Below are 27605 nucleotides of genomic sequence, written 5' to 3'. Positions count from 1 at the left end.
TGTAGGACCAAGAAGAATAGTAAGTGGTGAAAAGCAAGAGGAATATGATTTGTATTGTAGATGTGAGTGAGGGCAGTACGAGAGCCTGGCTTGGGTGCCCAGCATCTCACTGTCAGGGAGGGATGGAGATAGGCTTCCTACCAATTAGGAATGGCAGGCTGCTCTCTAGGAATATCAAGGGAAATTAATAAATTTGCAAGATCTCAACTCAGAGAAACCAATGTTGTGAGCTGTCGGGTGTTATTTTGAAAGGATCCCCCTTTCTGATTTGATCTTTTAGAACTTCAAGGCACCCCTCACGCGTATATACATTGTGCAGAATGAGGATGTGACAGGGTATTTGAGCAATCCTGCACATGGTTAAGTGGCAGACATTAACAGAAGGGGCTCGAATCACTTGGGAGATGGCACCCTGCTGGGACCATTCTCCACAGGAAGGCTCGCTAGCTGCAACTCCTGACTGCAGTTAGGCGCTTAGCCAGCTGAGAAGGCCTGGGGACACACAGAGAGCACATCCGGCTGCATGTCCTTTACTGTGGAACTCCAGAGATGCAGTACTCATCTTCGAGTTTGCCTCTGTACTTGCGCCTGTAGCCCTCCCACACACTTCACACTTTTAAAGCCATTGCATTCTAAACTTGATGCTTACCCTATTATTAGCTTCTAACAGTACCCTTTCAAAATGTACTCGAAGTGGCACCTGTTTTTATGTTCACAATTATAGCATATTGAGTTACCCTATGTACAGGAAAGAACAAATAAATCACTCAGGCCCCTCTGCGGGGAGCCCTTTCTGCAAGATGAGAAGGGAAAACTGAAGATCCCCCTCAAAGGTATTCTTGTGATGCAAAGCGAGTTTCTCAAACCCAAACATCGCATGCATCCTTCATGACAGACTCGTCTGTGAAGAATGGGTAGGAAGAATGGCGGAGCTGAATTAAGTGGCCAACCCTCATCTACAAAAGCTCCATAGCAAAGTCTCTTCTTGTTGACTACCTAAACCCAGGAGATAGGAGAGATTTTGCAATTGGCAAGGACAAAGATGACTATCACAGCAGACCTGGCAACAAGATGGGGAAGAACAAGGTGCTACATCTGCGACAGTGACCTGTGCAAAAGCGACTGTCTCATGTGCCTAACCTTGAGATGCCCACAATATGGGACACCAAGATTAAAAAATATATTCAGCCACGTGACTTCATTTGAATCTACAAGCAAGCTGGAGAAAATGATGTTACTTCTTAAAGACACCATCCAACAACTCGCAAAAAACATGGCTTGATTCAGTCCACAGTGGAGGGTAACGAGAAAACGCCTGTGAACCGAAAGGGATTCTGAGTTGCACGAACCCTCAAAGAGCAACTGTCCTGCACCATCTTTCCATATGGCCCCAATTCCCAATAGATAAGGTGGAAAATACAGGACAAGATAGGCATGTATGTATATGCTTGGTTTCGTGTAGTGCAAACCTATCTGTGAAACGTAGCAGAGCTCTGCACAACAAGGGGATACAGTGATAGGATTCAATATTATAGACCAGGAACAGAGTTGAAAGAAGTAATGAGGAGAGCATAGCCTGCAATATTGGCAACTCATTTATCAAGGAGCCTTTGGTGCACCTGCATGGGGAACTGGCAGAGGGAACACATGCATACCATGTTACCAGGGAGACAACAACCAGCCCAAACCTGGAAGTAACTCAAGATGGAGTGACTTGCAAAGCCTGAGAATGGACCACAGGAACACCCCAGTGGACACACCCAGAAATTTCAAGAGGCCGTTGGACCGTGAGCCCTCTGCTGGTATACCGAAAATCCTTCCATCCCTGCATTCATAACCTGTAAGGCGTTCTAATAGATTACTTAAAAAACGTAGACCTACATCACCACAACATTGCAATGAATGTACTGACTGCAGGAGAAACTGTGCCGGAATTCCAAAATGACCATTATCTCCGGCTACATTGCTCCCCCTCGGCCTGCGCCTCACAGTTTCCTATACCTTCCCTGCTCCTTCCTTCCTTATTAACCTTTTTATTCAGAATGTATTTGCTCTGATTTTATTTCTTGTTTGCAATGGCAGAGAAAGGCCAAATGCTCAATACAACTTGGAATTGGAGCTGCCCTGTGTATCACATCAACATAGCACCTCGTTAGAATGACGTTTGCCTTGAGCTCAAACACCCTGTGAAAAGGGAGCCACGGAATCATGATTGTGGTCATTGGGAGCTGTCTGCACAACACTGGGAGTTACAGTTTGGAAATATCTGACATTGGGCTATTACGAAAGCAGTCACTGCAGGGGTGTCTTGCCCCTTACATGCTACAAGAAGTGATTGTGGAACCAAAGCTATAGAGAGTGAGGTGGACTGGCGTGGAACTCAACGAGGTTAAATGATTAATAAAGAGAGGGAATTGAGAGAACACAGAGGAATAAAGAAAAAGGACACTACAGGTGACTTAGGCAGCCCTCTCCTCTGCCCTAGCACCTTGCAAGAAGTCATTGTGAGAAGAAGCAGTGCATACATGTTGGGTGGAGGGAGACATAGAAAGCTGTACACAGACGGGGGGTCTAGAGACAAGCAAGACATGTAGCCAGACGCAGAACGTATGTAGGTGAATCCCAAAGAAAAGCAAGATAGGTAGATGGACGCAAAGCAGGGACAGGTGATGACTAAGGCAAGCAGGAGAGGTAAGCAGACATTGAAGGCGAGCAGCAGTGGTACAGAGGCAAGCCGTTCCAGTAACCAAACACATAGGGCAACCAGTAGAGGCCCATGGACGAGCAGGACAGCTGGTTGAACACAGAGTTATGATATATGATATGATATGAGTTCATATAGGAGATGCCTAAGACCAGCAGGAAAGGCAGCCGGGCGCAGAGGACAAAGAGCAGCTGCTCAGATAGAAGCAGAACAGGTAGCTGAACACAGAGCGCAAGCACGTGGTTAGATACTCACTTGCCATCGGCCAGGTTGATGCCGCTGAATATTGGGTAGTCTTCAGGTGCAGGTTTCTTAGTGTGGTCTTCATACAGGAAGACGGGCGAACGCCCCAGTTCCACACCCAGCTGCTGGACACCATTCTCGTCGTAGAGGGAGAGGAGGAATGCCTGAACCCCGGCCTTGGCCTTCACCAGAGCCATGATGGAGAAGTCTTCTGGGAACTTACCTGCAGAGTGAGTCAACAACTTTTGAGCATCGGCCTTTGGCCTAAGCAAGGGAATCGCATATCAATCTCAAAAGTCCACTAAGTATGGAGCTCAAATCTTGTCTGCACATTTAGTGAACTTCGAGCTCCACTCTTGACCACACAGTCATCACAGAGTTCTACTCTTGACCACACACTCAATTTAAACCTGCAATCTTGACTGCCCATTCAGAGCATGAAGATCCACTCTTGACTGCACACTCAAAGAGCATGAGGTATCTCTCTTGAATATACACTCACCTTCCAGCGCTTGACCAAAATTCACTTGAGGACGGCCCTCTAATTCAACCCAATACTCTATGAGCATAGGTCTTCCCTCACATTTGAAGACTTCCAGAAGACAAGTCTTCCCCCTTGACCAAATTCCCTCTCTTCTTGGCATGGGCTGCCCTCTCGACCATCCACCTCTGTGCCTGAACCCTCTCAATTGCGGCCCGCATGGACATGTGTCATGATTGCAAGCACTCTAGTCATAGAGTCACAGAACCCTGAGCGTGGGGCTCCGCCCTCAATCTATCACCCTGCTGGCCTGTAGGCCACCCTGGATTGTTAAGTAGCACTTGAAGACACAATCAACTATTGCTGCCTGTGCAGCATCTGTTCTGTGCTTGAGGGAAGCATGCACTACTACTGCTGCCCCTGCCGCACTCGTATAACTGGGAAATAAGGTTCCACTGCTCTTGCCTATGCTGAACCTGTTCTCTCTGCGGCATCTGTTCTGTGCATGAGAGAAGCATGCACTACTGCTGCTACCCCTGCCGCACTCGTATAACTGGGAAATAAGGTTCCACTGCTCTTGCCTAGGCTGAACCTGTTCTCTCTGCGGCATCTGTTCTGTGCATGAGAGAAGCATGCACTACTACTGCTGCCCCTGCTGCACTCGTATAACTGTGAAATAAGGTTCCACTGCTCTTGCCTATGCTGAACCTGTTCTCTCTGCGGCATCTGTTCTGTGCATGAGAGAAGCATGCACTACTACTGCTGCCCCTGCCGCACTCGTATAACTGGGAAACAAGGTTCCACTGCTCTTGCCTATGCTGAACCTGTTCTCTCTGCAGCATCTGTTCTGTGCATGAGGGAAGCATGCACTACTACTGCTGCCCCTGCTGCACTCGTATAACTGTGAAATAAGGTTCCACTGCTCTTGCCGAGGCTGAGCCTGTTCTCTCTGCGGCATCTGTTCTGTGCATGAGAGAAGCATGCACTACTACTGCTGCCCCTGCTGCACTCGTATAACTGGGAAATAAGGTTCCACTGCTCTTGCCTATGCTTAACCTGTTCTCTCTGCAGCATCTGTTCTGTGCATGAGAGAAGCATGCCCTACTACTGCTGCCCCTGCCGCACTCGTATAACTGGGAAATAAGGTTCCACTGCTCTTGCCTAGGCTGAACCTGTTCTCTCTGCGGCATCTGTTCTGTGCACGAGGGAAGCATGCACTACTACTGCTGCCCCTGCCGCACTCGTATAACTGGGAAATAAGGTTCCACTGCTCTTGCCTAGGCTGAACCTGTTCTCTCTGCGGCATCTGTTCTGTGCATGAGAGAAGCATGCACTACTACTGCTGCCCCTGCTGCACTCGTATAACTGGGAAATAAGGTTCCACTGCTCTTGCCTATGCTGAACCTGTTCTCTCTGCAGCATCTGTTCTGTGCATGAGAGAAGCATGCACTACTACTGCTGCCCCTGCTGCACTCGTATAACTGTGAAATAAGGTTCCACTGCTCTTGCCTAGGCTGAACCTGTTCTCTCTGCGGCATTTGTTCTGTGCCCGAGGGAAGCATGCACTACTACTGCTGCCGCTCCCACACTCGTATAACTGGGAAATAAGGTTCCACTGCTCTTGCCTAGGTTGAACCTGTTCTCTCTGCAGCATCTGTTCTGTGCACGAGGGAAGCATGCACTACTACTGCTGCCCCTGCCGCACTCGTATAACTGGGAAATAAGAGCCTATGTTGAACCTGTTCTCTCTGCAGCATCTGTTCTGTGCACGAGAGAAGCATGCACTACTACTGCTGCCCCTGCCGCACTCGTATAACTGGGAAATAAGGTTCCACTGCTCTTGCCTAGGCTGAACCTGTTCTCTCTGCGGCATCTGTTCTGTGCACGAGGGAAGCATGCACTACTACTGCTGCCCCTGCTGCCCTCGTATAACTGGGAAATAAGGTTCCACTGCTCTTGCCTAGGCTGAACCTGTTCTCTCTGCGGCATCTATTCTGTGCACGGGGGAAGCATGCACTACTACTGCTGCCCCTGCTGCACTCGTATAACTGGGAAATAAGGTTCCACTGCTCTTGCCTATGCTGAACCTGTTCTCTCTGCAGCATCTGTTCTGTGTACGAGAGAAGCATGCACTACTACTGCTGCCCCTGCTGCACTCGCATAACTGTGAAATAAGGTTCCACTGCTCTTGCCTAGGCTGAACCTGTTCTCTCTGCAGCATCTGTTCTGTGTACGAGAGAAGCATGCACTACTACTGCTGCCCCTGCTGCACTCACATAACTGTGAAATAAGGTTCCACTGCTCTTGCCTAGGCTGAACCTGTTCTCTCTGCAGCATCTGTTCTGTGTACGAGAGAAGCATGCACTACTACTGCTGCCCCTGCTGCACTCGTATAACTGGGAAATAAGGTTCCACTGCTCTTGCCTAGGCTGAACCTGTTCTCTCTGCAGCATCTGTTCTGTGCATGAGAGAAGCATGCACTACTACTGCTGCCCCTGCTGCACTCGTATAACTGGGAAATAAGAGCCTATGCTGAACCTGTTCTCTCTGCAGCATCTGTTCTGTGTACGAGAGAAGCATGCACTAGTACTGCTGCCCCTGCTGCACTCGTATAACTGTGAAATAAGGTTCCACTGCTCTTGCCTAGGCTGAACCTGTTCTCTCTGCAGCATTTGTTCTGTGCCCAAGGGAAACATGCACTACTACTGCTGCCCCTGCCGCACTCGTATAACTGGGAAATAAGGTTCCACTGCTCTTGCCTAGGCTGAACCTGTTCTCTCTGTGGCATCTGTTTTGTGCATGAGGGAAGCATGCACTACTACTACTGCTGCCCATGCTGCACTCGTATAACTGGGAAATAAAGTTCCACTGCTCTTGCCTAGGCTGAGCCTGTTCTCTCTGCGGCATCTGTTCTGTGCATGAGGGAAGCATGCACTACTACTGCTGCCCCTGCTGCATTCGTATAACTGGGAAATAAGAGCCTATGCTGAACCTGTTCTCTCTGCAGCATCTTTTCTGTGCATGAGAGAAGCATGCACTACTACTGCTGCCCCTGCTGCACTCGTATAACTGTGAAATAAGGTTTCACTGCTCTTGCCTAGGCTGAACCTGTTCTCTCTGCGGCATCTGTTCTGTGCACGAGGGAGGCATGCACTACTACTGCTGCCCCTGCTGCACTCGTATAACTGGGAAATAAGAGCCTATGCTGAACCTGTTCTCTCTGCAGCATCTGTTCTGTGCATGAGGGAAGCATTCACTACTACTGCTGCCCCTGCTGCACTCGTATAACTGGGAAATAAGAGCCTATGCTGATCCTGTTCTCTCTGCAGCATCTGTTCTGTGCATGAGGGAAGCATGCACTATTACTGCTGCCCCTGCTGCACTCGTATAACTGTGAAATAAGGTTTCACTGCTCTTGCCTAGGCTGAACCTGTTCTCTCTGCGGCATCTGTTCTGTGCACGAGGGAAGCATGCACTACTGCTGCTGCCCCGCTGCACTCGTATAACTGTGAAATAAGGTTCCACTGCTCTTGCCTATGCTGAACCTGTTCTCTCTGCGACATCTGTTCTGTGCATGAGAGAAGCATGCACTACTACTGCTGCCCCTGCTGCACTCGTATAACTGGGAAATAAGGTTCCACTGCTCTTGCCTACGCTGAACCTGTTCTCTCTGCAGCATCTGTTCTGTGCATGAGGGAAGCATGCACTACTACTGCTGCCCCTGCTGCACTCGTATAACTGGGAAATAAGGTTCCACTGCTCTTGCCTATGCTGAACCTGTTCTCTCTGCGACATCTGTTCTGTGCATGAGAGAAGCATGCACTACTACTGCTGCCCCTGCTGCACTCGTATAACTGGGAAATAAGGTTCCACTGCTCTTGCCTACGCTGAACCTGTTCTCTCTGCGACATCTGTTCTGTGCATGAGAGAAGCATGCACTACTACTGCTGCCCCTGCTGCACTCGTATAACTGGGAAATAAGGTTCCACTGCTCTTGCCTATGCTGATCCTGTTCTCTCTGCAGCATCTGTTCTGTGCATGAGGGAAGCATGCACTACTACTGCTGCCCCTGCTGCACTCGTATAACTGGGAAATAAGAGCCTATGCTGATCCTGTTCTCTCTGCAGCATCTGTTCTGTGCATGAGGGAAGCATGCACTATTACTGCTGCCCCTGCTGCACTCGTATAACTGTGAAATAAGGTTCCACTGCTCTTGCCGAGGCTGAGCCTGTTCTCTCTGCGGCATCTGTTCTGTGCATGAGAGAAGCATGCACTACTACTGCTGCCCCTGCTGCACTCGTATAACTGTGAAATAAGGTTCCACTGCTCTTGCCTATGCTGAACCTGTTCTCTCTGCGACATCTGTTCTGTGCATGAGAGAAGCATGCACTACTACTGCTGCCCCTGCTGCACTCGTATAACTGGGAAATAAGGTTCCACTGCTCTTGCCTACGCTGAACCTGTTCTCTCTGCGGCATCTGTTCTGTGCATGAGGGAAGCATGCACTACTACTGCTGCCCCTGCTGCACTCGTATAACTGTGAAATAAGGTTCCACTGCTCTTGCCTAGGCTGAACCTGTTCTCTCTGCGGCATCTGTTCTGTGCATGAGGGAAGCATGCACTACTGCTGCTGCCCCGCTGCACTCGTATAACTGTGAAATAAGGTTTCACTGCTCTTGCCTAGGCTGAACCTGTTCTCTCTGCAGCATCTGTTCTGTGCATGAGAGAAGCATGCACTACTACTGCTGCCCCTGCTGCACTCGTATAACTGGGAAATAAGGTTCCACTGCTCTTGCCTAGGCTGAACCTGTTCTCTCTGCAGCATCTGTTCTGTGCACGAGGGAAGCATGCACTACTACTGCTGCCCCTGCTGCACTCGTATAACTGTGAAATAAGGTTTCACTGCTCTTGACTAGGCTGAACCTGTTCTCTCTTCGTGTTTGGGGGAGGAGAGGTTTTTTTCTTGTAGTGCTCTTGACTGTCTTGTACCTGTTTGTGTGTGGGTGTTATACTCCTGCTGTGTTCACTGCACTGTAGTTGTTCTCTATGTGAGAGCAGCTTGCACTGATGCTGCCCCTTCTTTACTTGTTCACTGTGTTGGAGAACCTTACTGTGTATTGGGAAAGCTTGCAGTGCTGCTGCCTGTTCTGTACCCATCTTTCTGAGAGTGCTGGTACCTGTCTCTCTCTCTCCATGTGCTGATTTTTAGTATGTTTCATAAATCTTTACTGGTGTTATCGTGCCCGATCCACTTGTTTCTGTTGCTTCTAATTGTTCCATTATGGGTATTTTTCTCTGTGGCCTTTCAGCGCTTAGATACCTTTGGTTGTAGTGTGTCAGAAATAAATATAATGGGAAAACATTAAGAGAGATAATGGTGGGATTATTATCCACCTTCTTACCTCGTAAGGCTCTGAAGGAACTCATTAAGTGATTCTAGCAATATCTGCCCTCCCCTTCCCAACACTGGTGCATGGTTTTAAAGGTGCCATCCAAGTGGGCCGCTATGCCGCCTACCTGAGAAGAATTGCTTGCTGGGTGCGCTGATCTGGGCCTCCTTCGATATCCTGTAGGCCACATCTGGTCCTGTGCCCGTCCGCCGGCTGAGGCAGAATCCGCTGGTTTTCTTCACGCCCTCCGGTTGCGTTTGGAACTGAAGAATCTGCAGTATGTCCACAGGGTCGGCTATAGGGTAGAAAGACGAGGGGTGAGACCAGGTAAGCAGGGAGTACCCCAACCACAGACAAATGAGGCACAATAGGGATCCCTGACTGCAAGCCCTCCAACATGTGCCTGTCCCGGTGGGCAACTGAGCTGAGTCATAGCTCTTGGCACTGTTTTCATGGGCCCACAAACCCAGTGAGTGGGCCAGGGACCTCCTAGATGTGATAGCAGACTAGTCCCATCACAACATCTGCTGCCATGACCACCTCTCCCCTTTCACAGCTACGCTTTCTATGCTAGAAACCACTGATATTCTGAGGTCAGACAATCTATGCGCTAAATAAAAAGTAATTTTAAACTGAGCCCAGTGGCTTCCTGGCTCTGAGACAGGAGAGTTTTGTTGAGTCAAGGCTACTCACAGCAGCATCAGGTGGGGGCACAATCTATCATTCCAAAATGAAAGGGCCTGTAATGTCTGCAGCCAGGCAAAATAAAAGATCCTGTCATGTAGGTTTAGAGGGCATCCCAAAATGAATTGCTCATAATTCATGCATTGCCCTCTTCACTCCTGTGGTGCCTGCAAGGAGACCTCCTGTCACCAGGGTATGGCGGTGGTCCAGTTGAGGTGGCCTCTGGTACAATATCACACGCACCTGACCTATACAATCATTCTCTCTACCTCAATCCCATTGTATCTTCTCACTTCATTAGCTCTGTGCATTTATATCCTCTTTCTGCTTGTCTCGGCCCCACTTTACAAGTGTTGTTCTGGTTAGCCCTGCCAGTGGCACAAGACACCATTTACTGAGACCAGGTACAGGCGTCCTGCTTTCTTGGCGGGGTCACATGCTACTGCTGGTAAAATAGGTCAGTAGGATAAAGAGACTAATGAAGATGTCTGTGTATGAATTGTGGGTTACAGTATTCATGGTAAAGCTTTGTAGTTTAATTTCCGACTGCAAGAAGGCCCTACTCGGCACCCAGTGTGACACAAGAGACACCCAGAGAGCCCATGCTTTGTGCCCAAACTGACAGGGAGGCACCTAGAGAGGCCTGCCTCTGCTCCCAGTGTGACAGGAGACACACACACAGAGTCAAGGCTCTGTACCCAGTGTGACAGGGAGACACCTAGAGAGGCCAGGCTCCTCACACAATGTGATAGGGAGACACCTAGAGAGGCAGGCTCTGTGCCCAGTGTGACTGGGAGACACCTGGAGAGGCAGGATCTGAGCCCAGTGTGACTGGGAGACACACACAGAGTGAAGACCTTTCTGTTCCCAACTTAGCCTGCTGTATCCTGTTTTATCTTCCTGTTTGGTGAGCGCCATGATGCCCTTGGGTGAACGTGCGCTATATAAATTCATACAATATAACAGCAGGCTCTGCACCCAGTATGACAGGAGACATCTAGAGAGGCCAGGCTCTGCGCCTAGTGTGACAGAAGACACAAAGGCCAGGCTCTGCATTCAGTGTGCTCGGGGAGAGTCGCAGAGAGGCTAGCCTCTGGACATATTGTGGCAGGAGAGACACCCAGAGAGGCTAAGCTCTGCACCTAGTGTGCCAGGGGAGAGTCGCAGAGAGGCCTGCCTCTGCACCTAGTGTGACACGAGAGACTCCCAGATAGGCCAAGCTCTGCACCTAGTATTATAGGGGAGAGTCTCAGACAGGCTAGGCTCTGCGCCCAGTTTGTCAGGAGAGACGCTCAGAGAGGTCAGGCTCTGCACCTGGTGTGACCAGAGACAAACATTGTAAGAGGCTGGTACCACGCCCAGTGTGATGGGGAACATTTTTTTAAATAGGGGTCTTACTGCACTATCCAAGTTACAGACACCCCCAGAAGCTGCCATGCAAGAAAAAGACTTCCCAAGGAAAGGGGAAACGGAAACAGTGTGCCTCCTAGAAGACAGAGGGACGGCAGAAATAGCTTAGAGATATGTTACATCCTGTCATCAGGCTACAAACAAAATTGGATCACAAGCATGCCTACCCAGCTGTGTTTATGTGTATGCCATATGTCAAAACAGAAAGATACTAATGGACAAACTCGGTTGCTGTGCCCGACGGTTATCTGTCCGGTGTTGACTGGCATACTTTGGCATGTTTTTACTCTTTATTTAGTCACTCAGTTGAACAATATTTCCAATATCAATAAACACAAATCTGTATTAAGCCATTATTTGTTATCAGCATTGAATCAACAAACATCTAGTCTGATCTACCCCTTTATAATAATGGTGATCACATACACAGGTCAATCTTTCCAAATTCCCATATGTAGCATAACATATATTTTTTACATTATTCATTTATACATACAGGTAGGGACAATGCTCTTTATTACAAAAGAAAATACAATAGATAAGAAATCAGATTTGACGAGAAGAGGCGAGCTTCTTACAATGGGGTGAGTTTGAGTGACATTCTGACTGGGTTTTGGGGGGTAGTAAATGGAACAGTCACTGGGGACAATATATGGGTGGCCATACATAGATTAAGGACAACCAACATTAGACATTTTAAGTTCGGGTAGGCAGTACAGCTAGCTGTTTTAGACATGTGACCATGATGGATGATGTGCTAGAGTTGAGGCAGTAGAAAATTAGGGACAAAGGCTGGGGAGGTGAAATTGTTAGGTAGATGCAGATGAGAGGTAGAGTAAGAGGGTAACTCGGAGGCGAGGAGGTAGGCTTTTGCTTTGGTTTTGAACAAATCGGTGTGGACTGTTTCTCAGATGTCCAGGGAGAAGAGAATTCCATGCAAGTGGAGCAAGAAGAGAGAAACAGTGGAAGCGAGAGGAAGCACTGCGAGGGTGAGGTGCCACAATGGTAGTCCAGGAGACAGAGTGGAGATTACAAGAAGGCTTGTATAGTTGGATAGATGAGGATAGATACAGTGGTGCCTTTCCACTGATAGATTTTGAGCCAGGAGAAAATATTTAAATCTGGCCCTGTTTTGCATCGTCAGCCATCCAGCCTGGTAACTGATGGTAAAAGGAAGTAGGTGTGAAGTGATGGAGTTCAAAGGAGTCCTGATAGCAAAGGTAATGATCTATTCGAGAGGACAGAAAGCATAGTTTGGGAGACAAAGCAGGATGCTGGCCCAGTGGTCCAGTTTAGAGAATACAAGAGTGGTTAAGAGATGCTTTGCGGTGTTGAAAGGAAGGAGGTGCACCATTTTCCTAATATTTAGGATGCTGAGGCGAGCCGCTGTTGCAGTTTTGAGCTGAATGTAGAGAATGTGTGATACTGGTCATAGATGACACTGAGGTTTCTAGCTGAAGAAGAGTAGGGGAGAGTGTCTGGTGGGTACTGGTTAGGCAGGGGAAGTAATGAGAGAGTATTTGGCAGGGAAGAAGAGCACCTCTGTTTTGGTAGAGTTTAACATCAGAGACTGCAAAGCCATCCAATACTTAATGGCAGAGAAACAGTTTAAAATGTTGATAGATCAGAGAAGAGTTCAGGAAAAGAGAAGAAGATTTGGGTGTCGTCCGCAAAGAGTTGGTACGAGAATCTAAAGGAAGAGAATAGCGCCCCATGAGCAGAGGTGTAGCGTGTAAAGAAGAGAGGTCAGAAGACAGCCTTGTGAAACACCAACAGTCGGAGGAGTGAGTTGAGAGGTCTTGTTTCTCCAGGAGACAGAGATTTGCCAAGGGCTTGATCACAAATCCCAAGAAGAAAGCAAGTATTAAGGAGATCAAAATTATCAACAGTGTCAAAGGCAGAGGACAGGCCAAGGAGAATTAGGATAGAGGGTAGTTTGGAGTGCTCAAGAGAGGCAATGAATTTGGGGACATTCATGAGAGCAATTTCCGTGGAGTGGAAGGAGCGGAAAACCTGCATGTGGGGGTCTCGAAGGTTGTGGATGTTTAAGAAATTGGCAAGATGGTGGAACACAACCCTTTCAAGCACTTTAGAGTAGTGTGGAAAGAGAGACAAAGGGTGAAAATTAGCTAGTAGATTCAACCAGTCCCCATAGGGAATATGCTCGCTTAGTGTCCCAAAGCAGAGCAACTACTCATCAACTGCATGTGGTCTGTCCAATAGGTAACTCCTAAAATATACCCAAATGTCCTTATGTCTGGAGGTCTGTGGCATCATAGTGACATACAGCTCTTCATTCTCATTGGCCCTAGCTACGTCTTTCAGCCACTCCTGGACCTGCGAGGAAGGCGGGCCCTGCGCGTCGAGTTCTTAAATATGCATGGTTTCGCCAGCAAGCAGCATACGCTCACAAATCTATGTTTAACAGATGACATTGTACCGAACATAACAAACATACTTATGGGCTGAGTCTATAGGCTCTTCCACTATATCAGCAAGTGTCTTGTACACCCTGGCCCAGAAAGATTGTAGTATATGACAGTCCAAGATCATTTGCATATATTCTAGTTCATCGGAATTTGGTACGCTCAGAGTCAAGTTCGTTATGTGTCCATTGTTCTCATTCATATTTATTTAGTTTAGTGCAAGACAAGCAGTTATGTTACAGGTTTCATGTATACTTAGGCCCCATGGAGACCACTTTAAAGCACTGGAAGAGGGGTGCATTAGAGCTGAGAAGGCCTCTAATACTAACTGCTTTGCTATATTTGCACGAGAGCTCCAATCACAAGTTCTGAAAAATGTGTGTGGTGGTTATATAGGCAATTTATTCTATGGAAATGTACGACATGAGTTTAGCGCATAAAACGCTTTATCAAGGTAGTAGCCTTTTTTGTTCATAGTTGTGAAAGATGTAAAATGGGTGGCAGGTGGCAGTGAAAAGGAGCCAAATGATGTCATCACTTGGTTGATAGTGGCTGTGGAGAGCCGGAGTGCCATAGTTAGGCTTTTAGCGTGAAACACACGTCGACTCTGTCTCAAAAATAAAATTGGATATATCGTGACCACAAAAAAACAACGTGTATTTATATCAGACATTCCAGTTCACACGCCAGTGCCCATTTTGGGAATTCATTAGCTGTGTACTTAGCTATGTACAGGTCCTTTTTTTGTGTGTATTGGCTGAATATTCTTCCAGACTGGCTAAATACCCCTCCATACCCTCACACAGTAACTCAAAGCAAGCAAGGCAAAGACTGGGTCAGCCCTCTCCCCTCTACCAATGGTATGTTTCCTGCGTAGCACTCCTGCCTGTGAATGAAGCCTGAGGCCCACTGTGCAGGCGGGATGCAGACTAAGGGGGCCAGTCCAACAGACACCTGCGAAGCATGTGTAAGAACCAGGGGAAAGTAGGGATATCCCCTGTCCCCTACCTTTCAACACCCAAACCTAAAAGATACCAGCACTGATATATCTACAGACACCAGCAGAGCACCAATAGAAATACTATAGAACACAACACAGAACCAGCCCCGCTACTCACCACTGAACAGCACCATCTCTGCTTTGCTAGCAAGAGAAATGCCCTGGTATGAATAAGGAACAAAGACGTTGTATGCCTAACCTGTCATCTAGGTGTCACCAGCGGCAAAAGTGACCCAGACGTAACTTTATGTGGTCAGGGATGTTTCAATTCTGGCCGGGTTGTGGTTTCCAGAGCATGGACGTAACAGCAATGAAAGCATAGCTTCTCGATGGAATGATCTGTGAAAGTAGGGTTTGTACAGTGAAGGCGTCTGGGTGAGGAGTGGAGGAGCCTGAAAATGACATGAGGAAGTAGGCTGTGCTTGGAAGAGGATTCTGGCTGACGAGACGAGGAGCCTGAAAATGATATGCAGAAGTAGTATGTGCTTAGAAGAGGAGTCTGGATGATCCTGAGAATGATATGAGGAAGTCGTGTGTGTACAGGTGGTTGGAAAATAGGGGACTTAACATCTTGGTGCTTGTGCAAGACAATTTTTATAGTCAATGCCACATTGACGACATGTGTTTCTTGGTTTCTCAAGGTTATTAGCAAATAAATATGTCAGTATTTGTAACCAGTGTGGTAACTGGAGTAATAAAAACAGGTCCTCTTGGCTAGATTCTTCAAGTTGCGCATGGGTATTTTTTTAGGGGGTACATTGTTATATCTTTACGATAAGAGAAAGCGGTCCTAATTTGTGAACGACGTGCTGCACGATGTACGGGGCCTTGAATTAAATATGTTTGGTGATGTACTCAATTTGGGGTCACACACACACACATACACACGCACAGGCACACACAGTCATTGAGCTCACCAAGTGACCCAGCGGAAACGGACACTGCCAAAGCTTTGCTATTCCGACACCCCAGCACTCTCTATCAACCGGTAACGGTTCTGCTTAAGAAAATGGCAGTTAACAATGTTCAGAGTGGGATGACAGAGCAAAAATGCCAGGCTGCTTTGGTTAAAGTGAATTTTTGATTATTCTGTTGTTTTGGGTCATCAATGGTGATGGATAATCGAGTGTGTACTGTAGATATACTTAAACGTCACACAATCAGAAGATACACAAACTATCACACAAGGAAACAATCATAAAAGTCACAAACTGGAGTGTGCTGATGGGAAGATTGGCTTGGTTCTGAGCGTCGCACGCTGCTTCTATTCCAAGTGCTCCCAGGTAACAAAACATAGGTTTCGGTCTACACCAGTCTGGACTGGGGCCACCCCTCCCTCTCCTGAGTGTCTGGGCCCCACTATGCTGTTTGCTCTTCTTGAAACTTCATCACAGACAATTACCACGGCTAATCAACACAAAGCCAGACTCCACTTTCACACCGCTCACAGGGCAGAAGTGGCTGAAAGGTGACATGAAGTGCTAAAGAAGACATGTAATAATAAGACACATGTATGCAAAAAGTCATTCTGATGGCATGCAAAACATCCTCAGATTGTTATTTGCTGCTAATTTTCGCCCCCTACTGGATGAAATTCAAAATGCTTTTGTGGCTGGGGAGGATTAACTCAATTAAAATGCTGATTTTACCAGAGCTGTTAAACTTGTTTCAGGCTCTTCCGATCCGAATTCCAACTTCCTTTTTCCAACAGTTGCACAAAACAATCTCAAAGTATATATGGAAAAATAAGCCCCACGCGTTGCATTGAAAACTTTAATGCTTCCTTTAAACAGAGGAGGGGTCGGCCTTCCTAACTGCAGAGATTCTTCTTACCACTGTATTGTGGGCATGGTTGACCAGGGTCCTATTATCTGAGGATTATCCTCAGATTATCACCTGCTTACATGCCTTCTCAGGCTCTGCACCAATTTTTACTTCTTCTCTCTTCTTGTATTGCTCCATTTTCAGGTCAATGCATCCTAAGCAGACCAGCGTCCTGCTGTCCCTGGGCTGAAGGTAAGTGCATCCTAGGCAGAGTAAGGTCCCACTGTCCTTCGGCTGGAGGTCAGGGCCTCCAATGTAGGGGTGTACCGAATTTAGGCTTCGAGTCACTATTCAGCTGAATTTCAGCTGGAAAACAGCTATACCGCTTCGGCCGAATCCTTTCTGCTGTAGTGACTCGAAGCCAAACTCTACTTTCAATGATTAACTGTCTTCTCCCTGTTTGGGAGATAACAGCCAATCACACAAAGTGTGGCAGAAGCTGTAGGCTACAGAAGCCAAATAAACTGTTTGCTTATTGGCTGCTACAGCCTGACCACAAATGAAGCAGCCTCTGCCTGTTGAAATAGGAAGTGAGAGGGAAGGGAACAGTTATTTCCTTCCCTCGCTTCTTTTGCCAACGGAGAGGACCCAGCTGACCCAAGGTAAGCCACCTTCCCCTCTCCCCCCGTTTCATCTGGGGCCAACATTCCTCCTCTCCCCACCTCCCTCCAACACACGGTGAGGCTGCTGGGGTGTTCTGCACCCCTGTGGTCTCACCATTCCTCAAAATTGAACTCCTGCCCGCTCCCCCCATTTCAACTTGGGCCACCGGCTTTACACCAGTGTCCCAACATGTCTGCATGAAGGGGGCTGCTCCACTGCCCAGGAGCGGCCCCCGGCGACACAAGGCCGTCACTGGACTTTGTTCCCTGGCGGCCTCGAAAATACAAAAGTTGCCTCCATCCCCCTCCAACACACCGTGAGGCCGCTGGGGTGTTCTGCACCCCCACGGCCTCACCATTCCTCATAATTGCCGCCACCGCCCCCCTACGCTCTGCCGTTTCAACTCGGGCCACCGGCCCAACATGTATGCATGAAGGGGGCCGCTCCACTGTCTGGGAATGGCCCCCAGCCACACGAGGCTGCTGGGGGACTTTGCCCCTAGGCGGCCTACAATATTCAAATGTCCTTCCCTGCTAGTACCCCCCCCCCAACAAACGGTGAAAAACTGTCCACCACCCTGCTTTTGATCTAGGGCTAAAAATTGTCTCGGGACCAATGAAAAAGATGCCCACAGGTGCAAATGGCAATTCAATCCTTTTGTGACAGACTGTTGAAATAGTGCATTAGGGGGAGGTTTTTGATCAAATGTGACGCAAATTGTGCAATTTAATGAATATGTATTCAGCAATAATGTTCAAAATTACTAGCCGCATAGTGAAGTAAATCATCGAACTGGTCCACAGTGGCCAAAAAAGTGGCCCGCTTTGATCCAAAAAATAGGCACACGCTAGCATTTTGCGTTTTTGGTTCGGGCATTGCACAATTGCCCACTCCGACCCTGGATCTGGGGCCACTGGATTTGCCTGAATATTGCAGCAGCCAGGGGGCATTAGTACTTGCATGACAAAGGGGAATGATATACAGGGTGGTGGTGCGGGGGGTGTAGTGACAGGAGACAGCTCATTGTCACAGCATTCCCTAAGTATGTGGTTTCAGACGTGAAGAAGAGTTAACTGCTTGCTGCTTTTATTTGAAGTCTACAAGAATAGTCTCATTAGAATGATTTGCTCCCTGGGGCCTGCACCTTACAAGCACTGCACCCTCCGCCCCCTCCAAAACCCAATGAGGCTGCCATCCAATACTGTGTCCTTCCAACTGTTCTTCATGTGTGTGGGGGGCATACGGCAAGCCTCGTGCGTTCGGCCTAGGTGTATTGAAGATTGGGGGGTCACTGCCAGTAGGTGCAGCAGCCCCCATCGGATGGAAGTCACAATATTGGGCCACAGTGCACAATGCCCGGTGGCCTCTGGTCAGTGCTGGGAGTTTGAGGTCTGCTTGGGAGTATAAGGCTGGGTGCTGTGGAACCCTCTGTGCAGTATTTGGTGATCTGGTGTGCTGGGGGACATGAGTGCTGTGTGGCTGGGGGCAATGGGCAGAAAGTAGACGTGTCTTCTTGCCAACCATTGGTGCACCCTGCTCTCACCTTCTCCCACATAATCCTTTACTTTTAGTTTTGCAACTGCCCTGAAAAGATGCAGCACCACCCAAGAAACCTTCAAATTTGATATACATTGATGATATTGGAATATTTGCAATTGAAGGTGATTTATTGGCCATGAGAAAGACCTGTGTTCTAAGAGGTCGAAACACGTGTTGGAAGGAATTTGCTAATCACCACTAGAAAATGGCAGGAATTTGCTAATCACCACTAGAAAATTCAATAAGCAGTGGAAAACAGAAAAGATTCCTGGAATGATTTTGAATGTCAATCATTAGTGAACAATAACCTAGAAGGTTTTGAGCAGTGATTATTAACCCCTGAAGCTACTTTGTTGGGCTATGTGCAGTGGATACACCAATCCGTTATTGATTACATACTGTTTGGTTTAGACTCATAAGGGGACTTCAGTCTAGATTGGTAATCCTTGCTGCTAGGACGTGTATTTGTGTGTATATATTAGGTAACGCATCTGAAAGTATGTTTAGTGCTTTGCGCATCTAGTACAAGTCCCCACTCCCTCAGTCTTCTGAGGGTGTAGTGGTTTAAACAGAGTAAGGTCCTGCTGTCCCTGGATGGGACTTAACACACCTTAACTCAGGCAAGGGTTACACGCTTTGGGACCAGTACGGTAGTGAGCTTCTGCAGTATTTAAAAAAAAAGAATAATAATGATACAAACCTCGCTTATAGAGAGGTATACACAAACAGACTCGCCCTGGGGGCACACCCAGGCTCACTCAGAGGACACGTTAACTCAAGGGCACTCGATGCCAGGCCCCCTGGAGCCTCATACAAAGGTACCTAGTGGTCACATTCAGGACATCCATCACGCACAGGTGGCCCTCAGGCGGAGAATACATTGGGGAGGCAGACCTATCCGGTTGCTCCAGGCTGGAGGGAAGGGGCAGAGAACAGAGGAGGCCTGTCTGGCCGCTCTGCCAAGCAGAGGCTGTAAATGCGCCTTATGAAAAGGTCAGAGCTTCTGCTTTAGTCATTTCTGTGCAAAAATGCAGACTTCTCCGCCCTGCCACCCCCCCCTATTCCCTTGCCTCCCTCCTCTACCTGCCCTCCTCACTCAGTAGCGTTCTTTCTCCCCCAGATTGGCTCCAGGCCCAGTGTAAAATGATCCGGTACCCGGCGTTTACTACCTCACATCACCACGAGTCTTTTTTTTCATAATCCTTTATACAGATGAGCCGATCCCCAAAGTAATCTTAAAAACTGCTTTTCATTCCACAGGAAATGTAAGTGTAGGCCCCAGATACACACTTTCAATGCGCCTCAAGGTTGTGTCTAGCACAGGTTGAATATGTGATAAGGGAACACGTCTGGTAACATAGTACAGTATGTTTACATTTCTGTTAAGTGATGTGTGGTCTGCAGGTATCACATGGCAAGCATTGGCATGAAATGTCAAGAACACGTGCCAGATAATCCTTCCACATGCCAAGTACTTACATCTAATGTCAGGAGCTCACATTATATGCCAGGTATTGGCATCAAAAGCCCATGTGCCTGTACCACATAACATGTAGCCCTGTGCAATGGCACGCACTCCTGCCATATGGCAGGTAATGCCGGCAAAAAGCAAATTCCCACACCATATGACACATATTCCTATCACACACCCAGGTTCTTGCATAAATGCCAGGTATTACCAAGAAGCAGCAGGCACTCATCCGTATGCCACGTATTCTCACCAAATGACCAGATTCTACAATCATGCCAGGCATTGCCATCCTATGCCAGACACTCATATCATATGGCCGCTATTACCATGAAATGCCATGTACTCAATTATATGACGGCCATCGCCATGACGTGTCATGTACTCATATGCCATGTATTGCCATGTAAAGCCCAAATTCAGGTATCTTATGGCGGCCTTTGCCATGACGTGCCATGTACTCATTCATATACCATGCATTGCCATATAAAGTCCAAATTCGGGTATCATATGATGGGCTTTGCCATGACGTGGCATGCCATGTAAAGTCCAAATTCGGGTATCACATGACGGTCATTGCCATGACGTGTCATGTACTCATTTAGTCTTGGGAGGATAGCTCAGGGGCAACGCACTCACCTTGGAAGCAAGACGACGCGCAGCACCACAGGTTCGATCCCCGGGCCCACGATAAGAAACCTCTGGGTATTAAGCACGTTATAAATAACCAATCATAATCATATGCTATGTATTGCCATGTAAAGCCCAAATTCGGGTATCTTATGGCGGCCTTTGCCATGACGTGTCATGCACTCATATGCCATGTCTTGCTTTTTAAAGTCTAGATTCAGGTATCATGTAAAATGGCAGGCACTATGATTGTATATCAGGTTCTCAGGTGATATGTTTGTTGCTCTAATCAAAGGGTTGTGCAGTGATTTAGTGCAAGGTTTTGGCATACTTAGAGTTCAAAGGTTAAGTAGAAGGGCTCAGGCAGGACTTCATCCTGATCTGCCACACCACCAGAGGTTGTTCTTTGCCCACACTCTGCACTCGCCTGCGTTCTCCCCTCCTTTCTCACGAAGAACCCTTGCTATTAACTGCCTTGCTCTCTCTCGCTCTCCTTTCTTTCAAGGGGGAACCTAGGTATTAATTTGGGAAGGGCTTTTGCTAGCACTGTATGCCACCTTTTGGCCCCTTTAAAGCACTTTGGGGAAAGTGCTCCCCTTGCTGATGGGAAAGCGATCGGGCCAGATTCGGAACACTTTTTTTACCGCAAGTGCTGGGATTCGCTAGTGCATCTCATCACTAATGCCTTCTTACAAATGGCAGCTCAGTGTGCACATCTATGGCTTTATTCACTGCGGCTTTAGAGCGTTCCTTCTCGACAGGGATGATTCCAGCACCTGTAAAACACGCCCTTATTTCTCCACCGCTGAAGAAGGCACACCTGGATCCTCCAGTGGCCGAGAACTATCGGCCCATCTCTTTACTCCCAGCTCTTATGAAAATGATGGAGGCAATTGTTACTTACAATGTTCCGAAGTTTTAGAATGAAATCGTCTTTTGCACCCATTCCATTCTGACTTTCGTCCGTCCGTGTATGGGTACAGAATCTGTCATGGTCGCAATTATGGATGGCCTTGCTTTTCTTCAAGATGGCAGAGAGGTGGGAGTTTTGATTCTCCTAGACCTCTCCGCGGCTGCTGGCACCATTGACCATGAGATTAGGCTTCAGAGGCTGAAGAGGATTAGGTTGACAGGCCTTTCGCTCCGCTGGATTGTCTTTCTTCTGTCGGCCGCCTCCGACAGTATCACTTCCCCCTTTTAAATCTGTACCAACGACAGTGAAATGCGGTGCCCCTCAGGGTTCTGCCCTATCTCCCATTTTATTCAACTTCTATTTGTGCCCACTGGCAAATCTGATTGCAAAACATGGGGTGTATTTTTACTCCTACGCAGATGGCATGCAGATCCTTTTGTGCCTTAACGCCCCAGCCTCAGACCCCCCTTGTGGTTGAAGGACTGTCATCTGTTGGAAACTGCATGGCCTCAAACCGGCTCAAATTTAATGGGAATAAAATGGAGGTCCTCATGGTTGTCTACTCTGTGGACTTCCGATTACTGGCCAGCCTCCTTTGCACCTTGCCCCGAACCAGTCATAGCAGTAAAAAGTTTCAGAATCAAACTCCTGGCCAGTGGGTCTAGAGAATCCCAAATCTCTTCTGTCTGTCAATCAGGCTTTGTTAAGCTGAAAACCTTGAGAACGATCTTACCATTTTTCCGTCAGATTCCAAAGCCAAGACGGTCACCTATTATATTATGGGGTCTGTTGATTATTGTAACGTTATGTACCTTGACAACCAGTGACTATGTTACACCTGTTGCAAATTCTCCAGAACTCGACTGCCCAACTGGCCCTTGGGGCCCCTAGACTCTCACACTAAAAGGATCTGCTTTGCCAGCTGCAATGACTTCAAATTAGGAGCCGGATTAAGTTCAAGACCTCCATGTGTCTAGTGTACCGCGCCATTTACAATTCTGGGGCTGAGTTTCTAGGTGCAGAGCTAACTCTTTACAAGCCCACTAGAACTCTCTGCTTCCCTGCGCAAACCCTGCTCTGTGTTCCTAGGTTCCGTAGGGCTGGTGCAGGAGGAAGATCCTTTTCAGTGCTGGCTCCCACTCTGTGGAACTCTGTGGCACCCTAGAGCCTGAAAACGCACGTATTCTGATCAGTACTCGCTCATATTTTTTCATTCGTGCCTAGATGCCCGTTCAGCCTTAGTTCGCGCTTTAGGAATACCCCTACAATACAATGCATCGTAGATGCGCGCTTCAGATGCAATTTCACAAATAAGGGGACGTTTCTGCGCATTGTAAAGCGCATCACAAATTCAGAAACAGGCACTTGAAAATGCACAGAAATAGAAATAACTTAGCCTGTAGGGCCCACCGTTACACAAACAATTCGCAGCATGGATGCTAGGAGTGTGTTATACACTATTGATCACAATCCGCGCATGACACTTATGTGTGTAAGGGGGCTTGCCAGTGCATCTTTTGTGCTGGTGCCTGGCCCCCCAGAAATGTGGAAGTCACCTAAGTGCTAGGCAGGGCCAGTATTATGTTCCCATAGGAAATCATTGTGGGCTCCGCCCCCCACTGTCGCAGTTTAGTCCTAAAGATCTCTTCATCCCAGACTCAGACACCAGTGGCCTGGCCGCAGACGCCCCGCTCAGCAGACCCGTGCAGAAGGAGAGGGGGAGTTCTACAGGCAGGCAGGGGCCTCTCCTGGGCAGCTCGGTGTCACCGCCAAGTTTACTGCCCCATTCTGCGCATTTCCCTTCCATTGCAGCGCCGTCCCTGGCGGCACATTCCGAGGCCTGCCGCCTCAAGTAACCCCACACCTTCGCTCATTCCACCCGCTGACTTCTTCTCTTTCCCCAATCCCACATACTGTCCTCCGAAAAAGAGGCCAAGGACTGACCGGGCACGGCGCCTGGGCCTGTCACCTACCCTGCTGTCGCCCCTTAGCGGCCACTCCAGAAGAGAGCCAAAGACTGAATGCGCATAAAGCTTCAACACCCATCATCACCCCTTAAGGTATTCCCATCAGAAATGCAAGTACTGAATGGGCATACAGCCTGAACCTCCATAATCACCCATAGAGGTTACCCCCAGCAGGGAGGCCACAGACTGAATGGGCAGAACGAGCGAATTAGAGTGGCAAGCCAGGTCAGGGCTGTAGATAAGTGCACATTGTCGAGGTGAGGAGACCATGGCTAAGGTGAAGTGAAAAGGAATGAGGAGGAGGCAGTCTGCAGGGGCGAGGAAGGCATGACTGAGGTGAGTGGAGCATAGCTGCAAAAAGGAGCAGGCCTGCAGAGGTTTGAGGAGGGTGGCAGGGGTGAATGGAGGAAGGTTGGGAACCAGAAGGAGGGCAGGAGTGCAGAGGTGGCGATGCCCTGACTGTGTTTTTCTGGGATTCTCCCCATCCTCATTCATCGGATGGCGTTAGTTCTGGACGAGGCTGCATTTTACCTGCATTATTATCACGCTATCTACATTGGGTTAATTATTATAATTATAACGCGCTTAATACCAGAGAGTGGTTTCTAAGCACGGGAATCGGGATACACATGACAGTGCCATTCTGCATGGGTCAGCATGAGACTAGCATGAGGCATGACTCGACAAGAGACCACCACATTGCACCACAGTGCATGGCTCAGCATAAGACCACCACACTGCATGGATTAGCACCTGTGCTTCCGTGCCTCTATGAGGTTTTAGCGTAATACAAATACGCATAAACATGGGACCATGACTTAGCATGAGACCACTGCAGTACATGGCTCAGCATGAGACCACCACAGTGTATGGCTTAGTATGAGAGCACTATGATACATAGCTCAACATGAGACCACCGCCAGGTAGCATGGCAAAGAATGAGACTACCCCATTGTTTGGCTCAACAGGAGAGCACTATGATGCGTGGCTCAGCATGAGACTGCCATTCTGCTTCGGTCAGCATGACACCACCACACCGTGTGGCTCAGCACGACACCACCAAGGTGCATGGCTAAATGTAGGTCCACCACGCTGCGAGGCACGGCATGAGACCGCCACAGTGCATTGCTCAGCATGAGACCACCATAGTCCATGGCTCAGCATGGAACCTCCACGCCACGTGGTTCAGCATGAGACCACTGCAGTCCATGACTCAGCATGAGACCACCATAGTCCATGGCTCAGCATGGAACCTCCACGCCACGTGGTTCAGCATGAGACCACCGCAGTCCATGACTCAGCATGAGACCACCATAGTCAATGGCTCAGCATGGAACCTCCACGCCACGTGGTTCAGCATGAAACCACCGCAGTCCATGACTCAGCATGAGACCACCATAGTCCATGGCTCAGCATGGAACCTCCACGCCACGTGGTTCAGCATGAAACCACCGCAGTCCATGACTCAGCATGAGACCACCATAGTCCATGGCTCAGCATGGAACCTCCACGCCATGTGGTTCAGCATGAAACCACCGCAGTCCATGACTCAGCATGAGACCACCATAGTCCATGGCTCAGCATGGAACCTCCACACCACGTGGTTCAGCATGAAACCACCACAGTCCATGACTCAGCATGAGACCACCATAGTCCATGGCTCAGCATGGAACCACCACAGTCCATGACTCAGCATGAGACCACCATAGTCCATGGTGGCTCAGCATGGAACCTCCACACCACGTGGTTCAGCATGAAACCACCACAGTCCATGACTCAGCATGAGACCACCATAGTCCATGGCTCAGCATGGAACCTCCTCGCCACGTGGTTCAGCATGAAACCACCACAGTCCATGACTCAGCATGAGACCACCATAGTCCATGGCTCAGCATGGAACCTCCACACCACGTGGTTCAGCATGAAACCACCACAGTCCATGACTCAGCATGAGACCACCATAGTCCATGGCTCAGCATGGAACATCCACGCCACATGGTTCAGCATGAAACCACCACAGTCCATGACTCAGCATGAGACCACCATAGTCCATGGCTCAGCATGGAACATCCACGCCACGTGGTTCAGCATGAAACCACCATAGTCCATGGCACAGCGTGGAACCACCACACTGTGTGGCTCAGCATAAGACCACCACACTGCAAGGCAGGCAAGGAGAGTTCCTAGTGGGTGATCGTCTTCATCGAGGCTTCTTAAACAGACTGGACGACCTTACCAAATGGCCTCAAAAACCTCTTGCTCAATGAGCCCCGGTCCTAGGTGATATATTAATCCACAAAGCAAGCGCCTGAGGCCAGCCACTGGAAAGGAGTAATAGCGTTAAGAGAAGTCAAATAAAATACTGTAAACGAAATAAATGCATCTATTTGGCTCGCACAGCCATGTTAATACCCAGCCAGCTTCAGAACATTCCTGTTGAAGGTTTTGTGGGCACTCCCTCCTGTGTGAATAGATGCACCCATACCTACTCTCTGTGCTCATGATGGGGTACATCTAGGATCGTATACTCTAAGGTCCCGAATGGGTCTGTGCAAGGCTGTGTGAGGCTGCATGGTGCTGTGGGGTGTGGGGTGGAGGCTGTGCGTGGCAGTGGGTGCTGTGTGGGGCTGCATTGTAGTGGGGGTCGTGCATGGTTGTGTGGGACTTTGGAGAACTGGGACTGTGGGGACTGCAGAGGGCTGGGTGAGATTGCCAGGTGCGGCCTGTGCAGGTTTGTGGAGGACTGCAGGGGGTGTGAGACTGGAGACCTGCAAGTCTGCGTGGGATTGCAGCGGTCTGTGTGGGACTTCAATAGAGTGTGTTCCTAAGGAGCTATGCAAGACTGCGGGGGAATGCAGCAGTGTTTGTGGGACTTCAATGGAGTGTGTTTCTCAGGAGCTATGCAAGACTGCGTGGGAATGCAGCGGTGTGTTTGAGACTTCAATTGAGTGTGTTCCTCAGGAGCTATGCAAGACTGCGTGGGAATGCAGTGGTGTGTGTGGGACTTCAATGAAGTGTGTTCCTCAGGAGCTATGAAAGACTGCATGGGAGTGCAGCGGTCTGTGTGGGACTTCAGTGGAGTGTGTTCCTCGGGAGCTATGCAAGACTGCGTGGGAATGCAGCGGTCTGTGTGGGACTTCAATGGAGTGTGTTCCTCAGGAGCTATGCAAGACTGCGTGGGAATGCAGCGGACTGTGTGGGACTTCAATGGAGTGTGTTCCTCAGGAGCTATGCAAGACTGCGTGGAAATGCAGTGGTGTGTGTGGGACTTCAATCAAGTGTTTTCTCAGGAGCTATGCAAGACTGCGTGGGAATGCAGAGGTGTGTGTGGGACTTCAATGGAGTGTGTTCCTCGGGAGCTATGCAAGACTGCGTGGGAATGCAGCGGTCTGTGTGGGACTTCAATGGAGTGTGTTCCTCAGGAGCTATGCAAGACTGCGTGGGAATGCAGAGGTGTGTGTGGGACTTCAATGTAGTGTGTTCCTCAGGAGCTATGCAAGACTGCGTGGGAATGCAGTGGTGTGTGTGGGACTTCAATAGAGTGTGTTCCTCGGGAGCTATGCAAGACTGCGTGGGAATGCAGTGGTGTGTGTGGGACTTCAATGGAGTGTGTTCCCAGGAGCTATGCAAGACTGCATGGGAATGCAGCTGTGTTTGTGGGACTTCAATGGAGTGTGTTCCTCAGGAGCTATGCAAGATTGCGTGGGAACGCAGCGGTCTGTGTGGGACTTCAATGGAGTGTGTTCCTCAGGAGCTAAGCAAGACAGCGTGGGAATGCAGCAGTGTGTGTGGGACTTCAATGGAGTGTGTTCCTCAGGAGCTATGCAAGACTGCGTGGGAATGCAGCGGTGTGTGTGGGACTTCAATGGAGTGTGTTCCTCAGGAGCTATGCAAGACTGTGTGGGAATGCAGCAGTCTGAGTAGGACTTCAATGGAGTGTGTTCCTCAGGAGCTATGCAAGACTGCGTGGGAATGCAGTTGTGTGTGTGGGACTTCAATGGAGTGTGTTTCTCAGGAGCTATGCAAGACTGCGTGGGAATGCAGCGGTGTGTGTGGGACTTCAATGGAGTGTGTTCCTCAGGAGCTATGCAAGACTGTGTGGGAATGCAGTGGTGTGTGTGGGACTGAGGCGGGCTGTGTGGCCTAGGGTACCGCGCAAGTCTACTTATGTGTGGGACTGCAGTGCGCTGTGTGGTATTTCAGGGGTTGTGTGATCTAAGGGCCCATCACCGTGCAAGTCTGTGTGGTACTGCACTGCTGTGTGGTGTTTCAGGTGGTTGTGTGCCCTCAGTGCGTTGCAGCAAACTGCATTCCCACACAGAA

At 48.8% G+C, this 27605-nt stretch overlaps 1 protein-coding gene across 8 annotated transcripts in view; it reads right to left on the bottom strand.

The window, feature by feature from the left end:
* Positions 1–27605, bottom strand: part of COL11A2 (collagen type XI alpha 2 chain) — a 279999-nt gene that overhangs the window by 150270 nt on the left and 102124 nt on the right. For all 8 annotated transcript variants that reach the window (XM_069635257.1, XM_069635251.1, XM_069635250.1 and 5 more), the window contains exons 2-3: positions 8946–9113; positions 2960–3170 (exon numbers count right to left, since the gene is read on the bottom strand). In XM_069635257.1, coding sequence (XP_069491358.1) covers positions 2960–3170; positions 8946–9113 — 379 coding nt within the window. The remainder of the gene's footprint in view (positions 1–2959; positions 3171–8945; positions 9114–27605) is intronic.

Source organism: Ambystoma mexicanum, chromosome 13 (assembly GCF_040938575.1).
Source record: "Ambystoma mexicanum isolate Mex_15411 chromosome 13, UKY_AmexF1_1, whole genome shotgun sequence".
In the NCBI taxonomy this organism is placed as follows: domain Eukaryota; kingdom Metazoa; phylum Chordata; class Amphibia; order Caudata; family Ambystomatidae; genus Ambystoma; species Ambystoma mexicanum.
Note: the sequence above shows the minus strand (reverse complement) of the source record. Positions and strands in the feature narration are given on the sequence as shown.